The 16,362-nt window shown below is 38.4% G+C and overlaps 1 protein-coding gene across 2 annotated transcripts; it reads left to right on the top strand.

Annotated features, from left to right (window-relative positions):
* The first annotated feature begins 8,941 nt into the window (after positions 1-8,941).
* Positions 8,942-16,061, top strand: THAP1 (THAP domain containing 1). 2 transcript variants are annotated; one of them, XM_066235623.1, is made up of 3 exons: positions 8,942-9,193; positions 12,129-12,324; positions 12,881-16,061. In XM_066235623.1, exons 1-3 carry the CDS (start codon positions 9,123-9,125, stop codon positions 13,247-13,249), a joined length of 636 nt encoding a protein of 211 aa, XP_066091720.1. In that variant the 5' UTR covers positions 8,942-9,122; the 3' UTR covers positions 13,250-16,061. The 2 variants fall into 2 exon arrangements, with proteins under 2 accessions (XP_066091720.1, XP_066091719.1); XM_066235622.1 differs by having other exon boundaries at positions 12,878-16,061.
* Positions 16,062-16,362: the final 301 nt, after the last annotated feature.

Genomic DNA, 16,362 nt, shown 5'->3' with positions numbered 1-16,362 from the left:
TATTGGGGGAGAGTCGGTGTTTTAGTACAAGCTAAGTTTTGTGCATTTGGAGCAGTTATGCTTTTCCATTCTGATATATCTTTGTAATCAGGTGAAAGTCAATGAAGAAGCTTGAACTTTATCATCTGATTCACATTCTGGCTTACAGAACATTAGAAGAATCAATAAGATATATGACCTTTATCTCCAGGGGGCACACTTGTGTTCTCAGTTATGGCTTCTGAACAAGTTTGGTCCTTTTATAGGAACAGTGTATCAAAGTAATTTGTAAAGGGATTTTTTTTTTTCCAGAACCTGGGTGATATTGCATAGTAGTTTGATGCATTTCTGAGGAAACTAGTTCTTCATGGCTTAAGCCTAAAAGACCTTAGGGTAGTAGGAACACTTTAAATTTGACAAGAGAAACTACTGATGAGCTAGACTAGTAACAGAGTAGACAAATTCGGTTAGTTTTCTCTTGTAATACTGTCCCTAGATGGCAGCAGATAGCCTAGATTCATTAGGTTGTATGCAGAATGAGCAAATGTCCTGTGATTCAACAGGAACGTTATCTTGTTTTTTTATGGCCATACCTAAATTTCTAACGCTGTCTTCTACAGTTTTCTGTTTGAGAAGAACCAAAACCACAAGTATAATGAAACCCTAACTCCCTTAGCTGGCACTGCTCATTAGCGAACTGGATAGCAGGGTGGCCATTGATGCTCAGGGGCATTAGCTTTGCCACCTGCAATCACTGATATTCATACTGTCTATTCATGTATTAGCCTCATTATGTACAGATAAGTGGGGGGGGGGGGAGAAATCTCTAACAGTCTCCCAAATTGATGAGATTAACAATCAACTAATAAGATGCTGATTATCAAAAATAGTGTTTTCTAATTTGGGCCTGGGAACAAAGCTGTTGCTTGTAGAGAGAAAAAACAATAACACTTAAATATAGCGCATTATAATTAAAGCAGTTTCTCACATACTTCTTGTTTTATCTTTAAGACAGTTATGTGAAGAAGGCAGGCATTGTCTTCCTTTTCATAGGTGAAATCCCTGTTACAGATGACAGGGTGTTTTTCTGAAGCCACATACAGATAGGTCGCTGAACTGGTATCACACTCAGTAGTACTCCTGCATGGGTTCAGATAAATGTGAAGGTTCTAATGAAGAGGAGAAGCTGGAGGAAAATGAGAGTCCTTTGGAATCTTCTGGAACACACTAGAGTAGAACAGCTTAGGTGCTCCTAGGGTCCAGAAAGACGGCATACCAAGAGTTCGTGAATCTTAATTCTGAAACTCTTAAGTCAGATGTCTCATAGGGTGGCATACTTCACACAAACACACATAAACACTTCAGGTCCTGGCCAGATTGTTCAGTTGATTAGAGCATTGTCCCAGTACACCAGGGTTGTAGCTTCAATGCCTAGCCAGTGCACGTACAAGAATCAACCAATGAATGCGTAAATGGGTGGAGCAACGAACAATTAAACACAAAAAATTTCAGCTGTAGTTAGTAACTTGAAAAGCTAATGAGTAGGAGTTGGTTACACCAGAGGAGGAATGCATTTCCTACCAATTACAAATTTCATGTGGGGTTATATACCACTGTCATTTTTGAAAAGATTTCATTTTCTGTGCGTATGTTCTGCTTCAAGTGTCACATTTCTAGTTACAATAATTTTATTGTAATATTTGGAATTCCTTATAAGACTTTACTGGTAGAAGTGTATTATACCAACTTTTATAACATACAGAAACACTGTGTGATCTGAATGAAGGCTTGTTAAGTTGAAAAGGGAACATGTGGAAATCTCAGCAGTTTAGACTTGTTTACTGTGTCATCTGTACTGATCATGAATAATAAATGTACACAGTATCTGAGGGAGTATTTAAAGCAAGTAGAGTCAATCAGTGTTTGAAACATAGTAAATGCTCTGATTCAGAGTGAGATCCTATAAATCAAAGCAAACAATTTGGGTTTTTGTAAACATCAATATTGTAACTTTCACAAAAACAGATGGAGCAACCCCAGCAGCAGGTCACTTGGATAGGTCTGTAGGGAACAGGACGAGGCAACAGCTGTCCCCTCTGCCCACTAAAACAGTGTTTTCAGCTCCTACAATTCTCAGCGTCTGAAAGCAGCAGGGTAAGAAAGGACTCTGTTGGTCCTGTGGCTACGCAGATACCTACCTCACAGAGTTGTTGCAGAGGACTGATGGTTTGGCCCAACTTTGTGATTTAAGAATTTGTCAAACACTTATTCTTTTGAATAAAAGCAAAATACTTAAACTCTAAAAATAGCTGTTATTTTTCCTGTTTCTTTGATATTGTTTCCTTTAAAATTCAGAACTCCTGAAACAGCACTCAATATAATGGTTGCAGTGGCCTTCTTTGTCACTAGTGGACATCCAGTATTATTAATTTCTAATTAATTTTCCTTAGATCAGTGGTCGGCAGACTCATTAGTCAACAGAGCCATATATCAACAGTACAACGATTGAAATTTCTTTTGAGAGCCAAATTTTTTAAACTTAAACTATATGAGTAGGTACATTGTTATTAACTTAATTAGGGTACTGCTAAGCTGGCCTTTGTGCCCGCATTCAGGGGGCCAAAGAGCTGTATGTGGCTCATGAGCCGCGGTTTGCTGACCACTGCTTAGATGTTTAAAATTTTTAAAAAGTAAAATGTTTTCGTTTTTGGAGGAAAATTACTTGATCCGGGTGATCTAGACTAATTCTGGACAAGAAGGGTGGAACTGAAATGTATGTTTAGGCCTGTATCCTGAGTCCCCACGCCTCGAGTGTATGTTTCATAACTGAAATTGCACAGTCGGTAACAGAAACGATATTTTCTGACACTGAGCCCTTATATCTGCATCAACACTCTTTCCCTTCTCTTTGAAACACTAAATGTACTCCAGGCTCTTCTGTTTTGCTAAACAGCAGCCCATGAACCTAGGGACTGGTCAGAATAGGAAAGGGCACTCAAGGTTCAAAGGCCCTAAGACTTGTCTCCCAAGATAGGCCAGTAGGCTTTAAGAGCTGCTGACAATCACAAAGACAAAGACAATCTTTGAGATTTTGTTGTTCTGTCAGAACCAGACCATTTTCATGGCATCAATATTTGTTTTAAGCGTCGAGTCCTTGACTGTGAGCAAATTTGAGATGTAACCAGGGAGTGACGTCACGGAAATGGCACCGTGAGCAGCGCGTCCGACAGATCTCCCCAAAATCACAACAAATTTATCAACTAGAAACAGAAAAATTTATCCTCGGAGCATTCCGGAGTTCCACACAAACAAAGCGAAAGGACTGTTATCACTTGAATCTGAGAGATGAAGGTGTGGAGGAAGCTAACTACCGCAGGGACGTTCATTCAAGCCGCGGAGAAAGTGCGCCTGTGGTGAGTCAGCCCACACTCGGGAGCGGCAGCCTAAGCTCTGCGAGCAGCCGCAGGCGCACGCCCGGTCCAGTTGCAGAGCGAGCACTTCCCAGCGGCCTGCGCACTGTGAGTGAGAGTCCCCAGCCACCGGTGCCCGGAGCACCCCATTCGCGCGTGTGCCCTGGGCGTTACACGCGCCCAGAGCGCCCTACTGGCCTGCACACCCAGGGTGCCCCATTATCCTGCGCCCGGTGCGCTCCAGCCGCCAGCGGCAGGGCGAGCGGGAGAGGCACCAGGGCGGTCTTCCCTACTTGGGAGATTCTCTCCGTGGGCGGGGCACCTCACCCAGCCATTCAAGCTAACAATCAAGCGTTGGGGGAGGGGCACGCAGGCAGCCTGAAATACCTTCGGGAGCACAGCTGCGGACCCAATTACTGAAATTAGCTTAACCCACGAAATCTGTGCACCCACGGGGCTCTAATTGATAAGATCTCTCTCAGTTCAGCCATCCAAGACAAGAGGCGTGATATTTTTTAGTGCCTCTCGCTAAAGGGGCGGGGGCAACTTCTGATTGATAGAGCCTCCATATTCAGGGATAAACGCTAACAAGGGGGACTTGGCAGATAATAAGATCTATACTACACTAGTTGCAAGCAGAGACTAGTGCCTCTTCTTCCCAGCCAAAACAGGCTACAAAGTGTGGAAAGCCTGGGTTGAGTGGTCCAACTGAATGCTAGGCGCTGAACAGTCACCTTGACAACAATTGACTCCCACCCCCGCCTGATTACACTGGAGGCTCTGACTGCCAGAGCCTTTCCCAAAGCCTTGCGCTGAGTGGGGATAGAGTGGGGATTTCCTAGCTCTTTGAGCCTCTTACTCCCCAGGCAGAAGCAGTTGCAGCCTTATAGCTGGATCACCAGGCTGCTAATTCAGGAAGGGGGGACTAGGAGAGAGACTCCAGGAAAGCAAACTCTCTCATCGTTGGACCCTGCAAACGCCAACAAGCCTTGACTACGAGCAAGACTAAAGCCAATTATGTGACATTGCCATAGAATCCCATCAACTGCAAATCCCTACCTAAGTGTGACACAGGGGCAGAGCCTGGGGTACAGAGTCACCGACCAGGAAGAGGGAGAGAAAAGAAAAAGGAAGAAGTTAACGTCTCAAAATCAAGAAAAATCCACAGACTTTACAACTGGTTCCACTAATTTTTTTTGTTGTTTGTTTTTTCTATCTTATTGCCTTTATTATTATTATTTCTATTTCCTCCACCTTGGTCCTTTTATTCTCTGCCCATCTTAGGCTTCCCTTATCTTGAACTACACTACCCATGAGTGTTACATTTTATTTCTCTTCTTCATCCTCACCCTCCTTTAAGGTTACACTCCAAAACACTTAACTCTCACTCTCTCCTCTTTTGTTTTTTTTTGTTTTGCTTTATTTTGTTTTTTTCTCTTCCTTTTTTTTTTCTTCCTTCGTTTTTCTCTTTTTCTTATTTTTTCCTTTCTATTCATTTTTTCTTTTCTCGTTTTACTTTTCCTCCCATTTAATCCTCAATCATGAACAAATTATTTAATTTGGGACTCAAGGGTTTTTTTTGGTTTTATTTTTCTTTTTCGCTTGTTTTTGTTTTTTTTTTTTTGTTTATTTTTGTGGCATTTTGGGTACTTTTTACGTTGCTTTTTAACTCACTAGCATTCCTCCCAACCCAAGGTCTCCATTGTATTTAGTCTTCGCTCCACTTAATACAACAGATTTTTACTTATTATTTTTATTTTTTTCTTCTTTATTATTCTTTTTTTTTTCTCCTTTTTTCTGGTTCCCTCTTATCCCTCTCATTATATCTCTTAGTCGACCATCACTTACAAGCAAATCATCTTATGCTTGTCTAAGATTTTTTTTTTTTTTTTTGCATTTAGTAGGTCCCTACTCCCTTTTTTTGCCCCTTGAACTCTTCACCCCAAATCAGATCCTCCATTATAGGCAGTTTTTGTTCCATTTAGCATAATATAATTCACAGGTCATCACGATATTTCCCTGAGGAGGGGAGAGGAGGGAAAGAGAAGAAAAAAGGGGGAAATAATAAATTATTACTGTTTTTTTTTTGTGGGGTGTTTTACCTTTTTTTTTTTACTTTTTACTCTTTATTAATTCTAATTAGTGTTATCAACAAGACCACCCTCAGATGCCAAAACGAAAGAGGAAATCGAATATTATGGATACAAAAGATAGAGAGGTAACACAAATAGATGTGGAAAAATCTATGGAGAAAAGACTTAACATATTGGAAGCCTTGGAGCTAAATGACAGAGAATTTAAAATAGAAATCTTAAAAATACTCAGAGATATACAAGAAAACACAGAAAGGCAATTTAGGGAGATCAGAAAACAACTCAATGAACACAAAGAATATATTACCAAGGAAATTGAAACTATAAAAACAAATCAAACAGAAATGAAAAACTCAATTCACAAGCTGAAAAACGAGGTAACAAGCTTAGCTAACAGAACAGCCCAGATAGAAGATAGGATTAGTGAAATAGAAGACAAGCAACTTGAGGCACAACAGAGAGGAGAAAGAGACTCAAAAATAATAAAAAATGAAAAAGCCCTACAGGAATTGTCTGACTCCATCAGAAAGAATAACATAAGAATAATAGGTATATCAGAGGGAGAAGAGAAAGAAAATGGAATGGAGAATATACTCAAACAAATAATAGACGAGAACTTCCCAAGCCTGTGGAAAGAGATGTAACCAAACACTGTTGTCTTCATTCATCTGCATCCTCTGACTAGTCCCATGTCCCAGATTGGTGCATGAGCGAACAAAACATTGAGCATTTTTGGATACTTTCCTTATGCCAGACTAGTGGTATTTAGAGGTAGGCCTTTAGAGGGGAGTATAATATAGGATGTAGGAGAGGGCTAAAGATGTTTGAAACTCACCAGCAACTAGTGTTTTAGATTTTAATTTGATTAAAAGCACAAAATTTAAAAAACTATTTAAAAATACCTGATAGTAGTATCAAAACATTCACCCTTCTAATTGGTCTTAGGGAAAACTTGTAATTGATAGCTACATGCAAATTAATCTTGTTTCATTAATCTTAGAATATTATAAATGAAAGGGTCCCTACATATTGGCTTGTGTTTGTCTTTGCAAAAATAAAATGAAAGCTATGGATAGCTCCCCAGAAAAATGCATACACATACATGTATATATACTTTTGATTCCTTTTCAAGGTATTCAAGATCTGAGCATTTATAGATTCCAAATTAAGAATTCTTCATTTAGTCCAACAGCCTTACTCCACCAATGAATATAAGGAATGAATGCTAAAGTATTTTTTAAATTCTTTTATTTTTCTTTTTTTTTTTTAATTTTATTTATTAATTTTTAGAGAGGGAGAGAGAGAGAAAGGGGGAGGAGCTGGAAGCATCAACTCCCATATGTGCCTTGACCAGGCAAGCCCGGGGTTTCGAACCGGCGACCTCAGCATTTCCAGGTCGATGCTTTATCCACTGTGCCACCACAGGTCAGGCTATTTTATTTTTCTAAGATTTTATTTATTCATTTTAGAGAGAAGAGAGATAGAGAGAAGGGGTGAGGAGCACAGGAAGTATCAACTCCCATATGTGCCTTGACCAGGCAAGCCCAGGGTTTCGAACCAGCGACCTCAGCGTCCCAGGTGGATGCTTTTTCCACTGAGCCACCACAGGTCAGGCTAAAGTATTTTTTAGAATAAAAATTAGATTAAGAAAAAAAGCACAGTAGGGTAGAATTGAAAATCTAAACTGTTAGATATCAGTGACTTTAACCCTTTGAGTAGTGAGTTTTTTTCATGCTCAATGACCCCCAGAAGTGAGTTGTTTGTCAAAAAATGAAATTAGGCCTGACCAGGTGGTGGCGCAGTGGATAAAGCATCAGACTGGGATGCCAAGGACCCAGGTTCGAGACCCCAAGGTCACCAGCTTGAGCACGGGCTCATCTGGTTTGAGAAAAGGCTCACCAGCTTGGACCCAAGGTCGCTGGCTCAAGCAGGGGGTTACTCAGCCTACTGAAGGCCCGCGGTCAAGGCACATATGAGAAAGCAGTCAAATGAACTACTAAGGTGTCGCAATGCGCAACGAAAAACTAATGATTGATGCGTCTCATCTCTCTCTGTTTCTGTCTGTCCGTCCCTGTCTATCCCTCTCTGACTCTCTCTGTCTCTGTAAAAAATAAAAATAAAAGTAAATGAAATTAGTTCTAGTTCCAGTTTTATTAACTTAAAATCATGTTTGATAACCAATTTGTGGAAACAAGAAAAACAATCATGTCTTTTTTTAATGTTGCCTTACACATTTTAAAAATAAAAGTTTTTGTTATCTCATGCAATTCTCTAATACCTCCCAAGAGGACATACGTGACAGTTCGTACTACTCAAAGGGTTAAAAATATCTCTAGCCCTTAGCCCTCTCCCATGGCAAAACAAGTGGCTTGTTTTTCTTCAATTCATCAAACAAGACAAAAGTTTATCCTAGAATAACTGTAAGAAAACTTACTCTTTTAATGTCAAGGTTTAAACTTTTTTTTTCCTTATGTATTATAATGATAAATGAATTAAGACTTTGAAAAACATCAAACTTCTAACTACCCTTCTTCAGTTTTTCCCTATTCGTTGTCTTTCCCTTAAATGGTCATATAAAAGTAAGACATACATGTATATTTATTTTTGATACTTATTGAAGGGGTCAGATAAGGTCAAATGAACTTATAAACATCTCATTCTCTTAAAAAAAAAAAGAGGCAGTTTTACATATCTTAAGCGGCCCTTATTCAATAAACTTTTATTAAAGTAGGACACCAAACATTTTATACATCATTAAAGGTCATGATTGTCATGAATAGTTTAACCATCACTTCAGTCAAAACACATTACCACCATCCTTTAAGTCCCCCTTTATTGCCACTCTCCCGAAAAGTAACCTATTTCTTTTACCTACTTTTAATAGAATCATGCAGTACATTTTGCCTCTGACTTATTCATTATGTAAGAACATCCATACTGTATAGATCATAGCTTCTTTATGTTGATTGCTATGTAGTGTTCCATTGCATGACTATTTGTACATTCAACGACTAATGGGCATTGGGTTGTTTCCATGAGCATTTCTAAAAATCATTTAAGTGCCCGCCCTTTTAAAGAATTCCTCGCAATCACCTCAGCTTTACACCTGACTTCCTTCACGCCAGAAATATCGGATTGTTCTCCAGGTCATTGTTCGCCCCTAATGACCGCAAGAAAAGCGCCGCAGGCGGATCCGGCCTGTTACACAGCGCTCTCCTCGCTTCCTCTCCCAGCAGTTCTTTTCTCCTTTCCCGGAGGTCGAGGAACCGCCCACTTCCGCAACACTGAGCCCGCCGCACCACACGGCACCCATTGTCCTCAGCCAATGGCCTGCTTTCCAGGGAACGTTACCTCTGACCTCAAGGCAATCAGAGACTGCAGGACGAACTCATCGCGAGAGGTAAGGTTGAAGCTGCCTCCGCCATCTTGGAGATGGGAGAGGGGAGATGGTTGTGGTCCCTCTGCTAATGCAAACAACAAAACGGGCACATTAGGCACCCCTAAGTGAGGCTGGCATCACTGTAATTGCTGGCCAAAGCTACAGAAGAAGCGAGGGTGTCAAAGCCGAGAGAAGCAACATTGATAACAGCTTCACCTGCCTGCTGCGGCGGCAGAAGTGAAACGACTGAGGACCGGAAGGATGGTGCAGTCCTGTTCCGCCTACGGCTGCAAGAACCGATATGATAAAGACAAGCCAGTATCTTTTCACAAGTAAGTACCCTTCCCGCCTAGCGGGGCCGACCCTCGCTCGGGCAGGGGGCGCGCGGCCGCTTAGGCTCGGGGGCGGAGCAAGGCGCGTGTCCGCGCGAGACACAGCGAGAGGGGGCGTAGGCAGGGGCGGGGCGCGGCCGAGCGCTCCTCGGGTCCACCGCGGGCCGGGCGGTGGGCGTGCCCGCCCGTTGTCGGTGGCCGCGACCCGTCGCCCGGGGCTCCGCGTTCTCGGCGCGAGTCGCAGCTGCTGCCCGCGACCATTTCTCGCGCTCGAGTTCTGTCCCCGGCGCGAGGCTTACTCGTCTCCTGGAGTTGGCGGGCTCTGGGCCCGCGGGTAGTACCCGGAGGCGTCTGGGTTTCACCCGCAGCTCTTGGAGAAGCCAGGTGGTGATAACCCTTTAGAAGTAAATTTGAAATAAAAACAGAGATCTTGGGGGGGGGGGGAGGATGCCACTCTTAAGTTCTTGCTGTGGATGGGAGGTCAGGATAATTAAGGATTGGTTTTTGGCCAGGATTTCAGGGAGGATGTGTATGGCCCAATTTTTAGGAACCGGCCTTTAAGGACCTCTGAAGTTTTAGAGTTTCTGGTACTGCTAAGATGAATAGTTTGTTTCCAGCACACAGTAATGACATGGACAGCGATACGGAGTGCCATAATGAAGGCATGGAGGAAAGTCCTTGGAGAAGACCGTGCCCCACATCTTTCAGGACTGTTGCATCCATTAGGTATTCAGGCAGAGGCTTAGAGGAAAAGTGTTCTTTATAAAAAAAACGCAAAGGGGGAATGACTTGATGATAATTAAATGTCAGCAATTGTGACACGGTGTCATTTTCAGTCACATTCAGTACAGTATTTACAAATGTTATTACATTTACAATAATTTTTTTTTTTTTGCAAGAATTCTCAACTATAAAGGTTGATAGCTAAGACATTGGGACCAGTGGTACGTTAAATGAGTTATTCGTAGCTAAATAATTACACAAGCAAAATGTCAATATTCTTCCCATTTTGTTGGTAGGATCATTTATGTGTAACAGCGGGTGTTAATGCATTTTTATGTTTTTAATATAGTATGAGAGGGACCATATAGAAATATGAGTGCCTCACGAGTGGGTGGTTTCCCCTCTTCCCGGAAGGACATGGAACACTTAGCACTTTCACGGTTCAGTACATACTAATATTGCCTCTTGATTATTGGAATTTCTGACAGATTAATTGACTGCTTCAGTGTATGAATCGGTCAGGAGGTGGTGGGTGACGCTCTCACATTCATTCAGCTTTCCATCTTTCCATTCTAATGATACGGCAGAAGGCATCTAAAAATAAGGAAAATCCTTCATTGACACTGGAAACGAGTTAAGGATGACATTCACGCATCAGAAATATTGAGTTTTCTGCTAGCTATTAAAAAATTAATTGAATCGAAAGAGGAACTAACCTACATTTCATCCTTTATCTAAAAGAACAGTTGTTCGGGAGTAGATGGGAAAGAGCTTGACAGTACCTCACAGCCTGAGCACTTGCAGTGCTTGAGTCAGCTAGGTGCTGAATTCTACCAGTGATTGCTACCAGAGTTTGTACTTTTAAGGCCATTTCGAGCAAGGATCTTCTGTCTTTCCCCAGTTTCTACATGGTGGCAGTGGGAAGAGCAATGCTGGGCAAGGGGACTGCCATAAAGATCTGTTAGCTCTTTATGATAACAGCAGAGACAGGCTCAAGCATACCTTACATGGGAGAGAAACTGGAACATATGTAGGAACATCCTTCTTTAGCTTCTTTCTAATCCTCCCAGCTGACCTGGAAAAATAAAATCACAATCAATTTAAACTCTTCTTGCCTCCCTTTATCTGGACCTAATGAACATATTTCAGTAGATTAAGTCAATCAGTCTGATCTGTGGTGGAGCAGTGAATAGAGTGTGGACTTGCAACTCTGAGGTCACTGGTTCAGAGCACTCCGCTTACTGGGTCAAAGAACAGAGGAGAAGCAACTACTATGAGTTGATGTTTCCTGCTTCTCCACACCCGTTTCTCTTTCCTCTCTCTCAAAAATCAATAAATCTTAAAAAAAAAAGAGGTACATTAACATAAGTATTTTTAAATTTTCTTTATCATTGTGATTTAACTATCCTTTGATTAATTCTATTTGTCAGGCTGAATTTAAGAGAACTAGAAGCTTTTCTCAGTCTGTAGCTATTAACGTGCACTTTTGTTCTACAGTATACAGAAAATCACTGGTAAAAAAATTAATATAAATTCACATTATAGAATGTATTTTATTTGAAACTTTCATTGTCTTCAATATAAAAAGTTAAACAATAATAAATTAGATGAGAGAGCTACACAATTTACCCTTGTGTATTTAGATGTGTGTGGAGTACCTGTATCTGCTAGTGAAAGTTACTGCAATGAAGGGGAAGAAAGGGGACAATATTATGCATATGGACCGTCCACACTCAACCTTTCCTTTCCTATTCTTCCTACTGCATGCATCTGTCAACATGGCAATATATTGTTACATTCTGTAAATTCTTATTGGGCTGTCTTCTTTAGATTATATATGTAATTACAGCTGACATTCTTAAAACTACTGTGTCATCAGTAAGATTTCTATAAAAAATACTGCTTTTTAATAAAACAAAAATACCGTACTGGGAGGGGTGACTTTTATCTCATATTAGTGGTGGTCACTTTATTTATAGGGTCTTTAAAACAAGCCCAGTTTTAATGAACTAAGGTGAACGAACTAAGGTGAATAAAGGTACAACTAATCATTTAAAAGGGGGGGGGGAGCAGAACTAGTGTTTTCATCAAACACTCCTTAGTGCATTAACACCAATGTAAGATAGTTCTTTCCGAAGCAGGAAAGTTTGACATGTTTTTGGTTTTTGTTTTTTAAATAAGGTCAGAGAACTGAATTATGTCATCTCCTTAGGTTTCCTCTTACTCGTCCCAGTCTTTGTAAAGAATGGGAGGCAGCTGTCAGAAGAAAAAATTTTAAACCCACCAAGTATAGCAGTATTTGTTCAGAACACTTTACTCCAGATTGCTTTAAGAGGGAGTGTAACAACAAGTTACTGAAAGAGAATGCTGTACCCACAATATTTCTCTATACTGAACCACATGACAAGGTAATATGTGTTTTAAAATATTGGCTTCTTTTCTGTTTTTAAAATTAATGTGTCTATTGTACAAAATTTGGAAAATTCAGAGTAGTGTTAAGAAAATAAATGTTACCTGGAACCTATCACTGGTAAATAACCACTGATAACAGTTGATAATACCTTTAAAAAATACAAAATGCAGATTATTAAAGTTAAATATCCTCACACTAAGAAACTCAGTCAGGCTTTATGATTTACTTTGAGATCACTCTATACCCCTACTTGTATGTTGATCAGTTTTGGTTTTTCTTTTTTAGTGATTCAGATTCAAAGTATTTTCCCCCTCAGTTTTAAATACTTCGTAGTTCAGTACATTTTGTTAATCATTCTGTCTCTTGCATCTCATTTTTATTTTGGGTAAAAAGGTATAATTAAAACTTAAACTATTTTCTCATTTTGGAATGTTTCTTGACCAGGATTCATTTAAAAAGTCTTAATATTCTTAAATTCCACAGATGAATTCTTTTAAAGTGTTATTTCTAGTTATGAAATTCAAACCTACTTTGCATTATTGTTTTAGAAGGACGACCTTCTGGAGCCGCAAGAACAGCTTCCCCCACCTCCTTTAACACCTCCCGTTTCCCAGGCTGACGCTGCTATTGGATTACTAATGCCTCCTCTTCAGACCCCTGATAACCTCTCAGTGTTCTGTGATCACAACTACACTGTGGAGGATACAATGCATCAGAGAAAAAGGATTCATCAGCTAGAACAGCAAGTCGAAAAACTCAGAAAGAAGCTCAAGACTGCACAGCAGCGATGCAGAAGACAAGAGCGACAGCTTGAAAAATTGAAGGAGGTTGTACACTTCCAGAAAGAGAAAGACATTTCAGAGAGAGGTTATGTGATTCTACCAGAAAACTACTTTGAAATAGTTGAAGTACCAGCATAGAAAAATTTGTATTAGTTTTTAATGGGGCAATACCACATACCCTCTTCTAGCCTATAAAGGAGTTTCATTTGAAAAAAAAAATAACACTTGTATAAAATCAATTCAGAATATTTTTTTAAAAAAGTAAGATACTGTAAAATTGTTAATTTTTTGTTTGTAATTTCAGGGTTTTTACATTTTAACAAAATATTTTAAAAGTTATAAATTAACCTCAGAGCTCCGATTTAAGTTGGTTTCAAGACTGAGGTTTTTTGTTTTTTAATTTGCATATTTATAGAAATAATGTAAAAGTAAGGAAAGAGAATGAGAACAGTATAGTAAGGATGCTTTAAGTTTAAAATGACCTTAGTTTATTGAAAGAACTTGGTTATATTTTAAATGAAGTATGGCTTAGATTATGGGATGTAACTTCTCAGAGTATGGTATATATAATCTTATTCACACATTCTTATTTGTAAAATCAGAAGATTTATCTTTCTTTAATCACTTGTCCAACATAAATTGGCAAGTCAATACTTTAAAAAAAAGATAGAATATCTTCAGAGCAGAGAATGAAGAGCCATTCCATGCCTAATTAACACAGTTAAATAACTTTATAAAGACTGGATTTTTTTTTTAAAGTCGGCCCCTCTTCTTTTTCCTTCCACTGTCTAGCATGATAAAATTAAAAATGTTCCTCCAGTGGAAGAAACAATGTTTAACAAAGTAGGTATTGTTATCAATGAAGTAATAAAAATGGGGCCTCAATTCGTAGTATGCTTTTTTTTTCCTCATTACCGTTGAGCTAAATAAGGGACATCCAGTTCCTCAACTGTAGTTATATTTGCATCCAAATCTCTAACAAATATATATATGTTGCATCAATAGTTTCATTTGTACCATAATATGGTAATCTTGAACTTGACTAATTGATTTTGGTCAAGGCTTCACATAAATAAAGATGTCTTCACTTTTAATGTGAATTAGAAATTATATCCCATTTACTTAAATGAGTCATTTGTATTCAAAAGCAACCTAAGATGTTATGTTTATTTTCCTGAATGTTGAGACTTAAAACACTGAGGTTTCTGTTCAAACTGTGAATGTATTCTGACTTTGTGATAAGTTTTACGTATATTTGAAATATGTTCTGAGAGAGTGAGTAAACAAATACTGCCATAGGACTTATCTACTTAGATTTAAAGTAACTTTTAACTATACTTATTTTAAATTTCAAAGTACACTGAGTAGTTGAAGAATAACAGACCTTTTATGGCGGTATTAAAGATATGAGACAATGATGTTCAAAAGGTGTTTTTCGTAGACCTGTTTTAGATGTAATTCACTGCCGTGCTGCCAGTGGATAGTACTTTGATTCATGAAGATTTCCTTTTGATGAACAAGTATTTCAAAAATAAAAAGTTTCGATTAGAAGGTGAAGTTATATAGTCTGATAATATTTAGAACAAACTAATGAATCAGAAGACTTTTTCTAGTTATTAATGGATCTCATTACTGGTTTTGGAAGTTGCAAATACTCTTAAGTAGTTTGTTTTTACATTTCATCTCTAGCAAGTTTTGGAAGATACGTGGGTAAATATTTTGCCAAAGTATGTATTTTTTATCTAAATGGTCATCTTTGTAAAAGAAAGTGTGTTTGTGTGTGTGTGTGTGTGTGTGTCCATGTCCCCAGAACCAATAATCCAGCATTGAATTGTAAAAGTGGTAATAATAATTACATAGCATTTTAACATTATGATCTAACCTGAAGCTATTCTTTTCTCATAACAGATATAAATCCGTGTTTGGAGAGAGCTGCACATGAAACATGTATACCAACTATTTGTGTATAAATAATTTATCATAGTTTAACATAGGGATTTTGAGGTACAGGTGCTTATTTCTGAATGTGAGATTTAACATTTGTTGAATGTTTTTTTTAAATTCATTTTGTCTGTTGTAGTATTTATGACATAGACAAAAAAAAGGTCTGTTCAAGCATAGTGAAACTTATTCTGAAACAGGGACAAGGTCTCAATCTGAAACAAATTGGGAGCGGACTCATAAACTGCAGCATATTCTGAAAGGTGACATTTATCTTAAGCACATATACTAACATACTAAAATTACTCCTGTGTGTGATAGAATCTGGCAATAATGGTGAGAAGAAATACTGTTTCATAATAGAACTGCTAGGAAAACTAGAATTTTAGAATTAGAAGGTTCTTAGAAATTATTGAACACTAGTGCAACCTCTAAACTCTAAAGAAATGTTCTTGTAAAATATCTCTGACAGCGGTCATCTGCTCTTTGTTTACCATTTACATTTAAACAGTTCTACTTAGATTCTTTGAAATGGGTTTCTGGATTAGAATAGAAGTATTTGCCATTCTATTTTTACTTGTTTATAATACAAATATAATATTCACTTTGAACTGTCAAATTCCAAATTACAGGAGTTTTAAATTCTTGTAAAATAATCTAAATGTTTACTAATTGTATACCTGTTATGTGTGCTAAAAATATTTCTGTCGTTGCAGTAAAGAAACTGGTGTCTAAAGTTATTAGCAAAACTTTTTACTTGGAAATCCAAGTACATGAGATTGTTTCCTTTAACAATAATTTGTGTAATTCCTTTCTTAGAAGTATAATAATAGTGAAAGCAAATCCAAGTTTTATTTGATATTCTCTGATTATCTTTAGTTATCAAAGAAAATTATACACACATATACATACCCAACACCTATGGCTTTTATAAAACCAGTAGTAAGCAACATAAAGTAATGTGTTTAAAAGTCCACATGACCTGTAAAAAGAAAACTCCATTTGTATTCCAGAATTTTTACAAGGTAGCCAGCCATGGGTAGCATTTAAAGGAGAAAAAGTGGTATTACTCTAATAGTGGGGAGTGAATTGGATAATTGGGGAGTGAAGAGCATTATTCTTGTCTGATGTAACTTTTGTTTCTGGACATTATGGTTTAATACAGTGTGTATTAAAATACAATCTTTGATGTGAAAAAAAATCAAAGAGCAAACTAATGTGCAAACAAGCAAGAGAACAATTATAGTTATTGTACTTAATGGAAAAGTTTGCTCAAAGTAATATTCTCTTACAGTTCCATGTCTTAATAT

Source organism: Saccopteryx bilineata, chromosome 6 (assembly GCF_036850765.1).
Source record: "Saccopteryx bilineata isolate mSacBil1 chromosome 6, mSacBil1_pri_phased_curated, whole genome shotgun sequence".
Classification (NCBI taxonomy): Eukaryota; Metazoa; Chordata; class Mammalia; order Chiroptera; family Emballonuridae; genus Saccopteryx; species Saccopteryx bilineata.
The sequence above is the reverse complement of the archived record's forward strand: the minus strand, read 5'-3'. Positions and strand labels throughout refer to the sequence as shown.

Bases quoted from the DNA above. Each gene is read 5' to 3' on its own strand.
- THAP1 (XM_066235622.1), top strand. From the start codon at position 9,123: ATGGTGCAGTCCTGTTCCGCCTACGGCTGCAAGAACCGATATGATAAA. The intron at 9,194-12,128 runs GTAAGTACCCTT...TCATCTCCTTAG, and splicing joins AAGCCAGTATCTTTTCACAA to GTTTCCTCTTACTCGTCCCA. The intron at 12,325-12,877 runs GTAATATGTGTT...TTATTGTTTTAG, and splicing joins ATACTGAACCACATGACAAG to AAGGACGACCTTCTGGAGCC.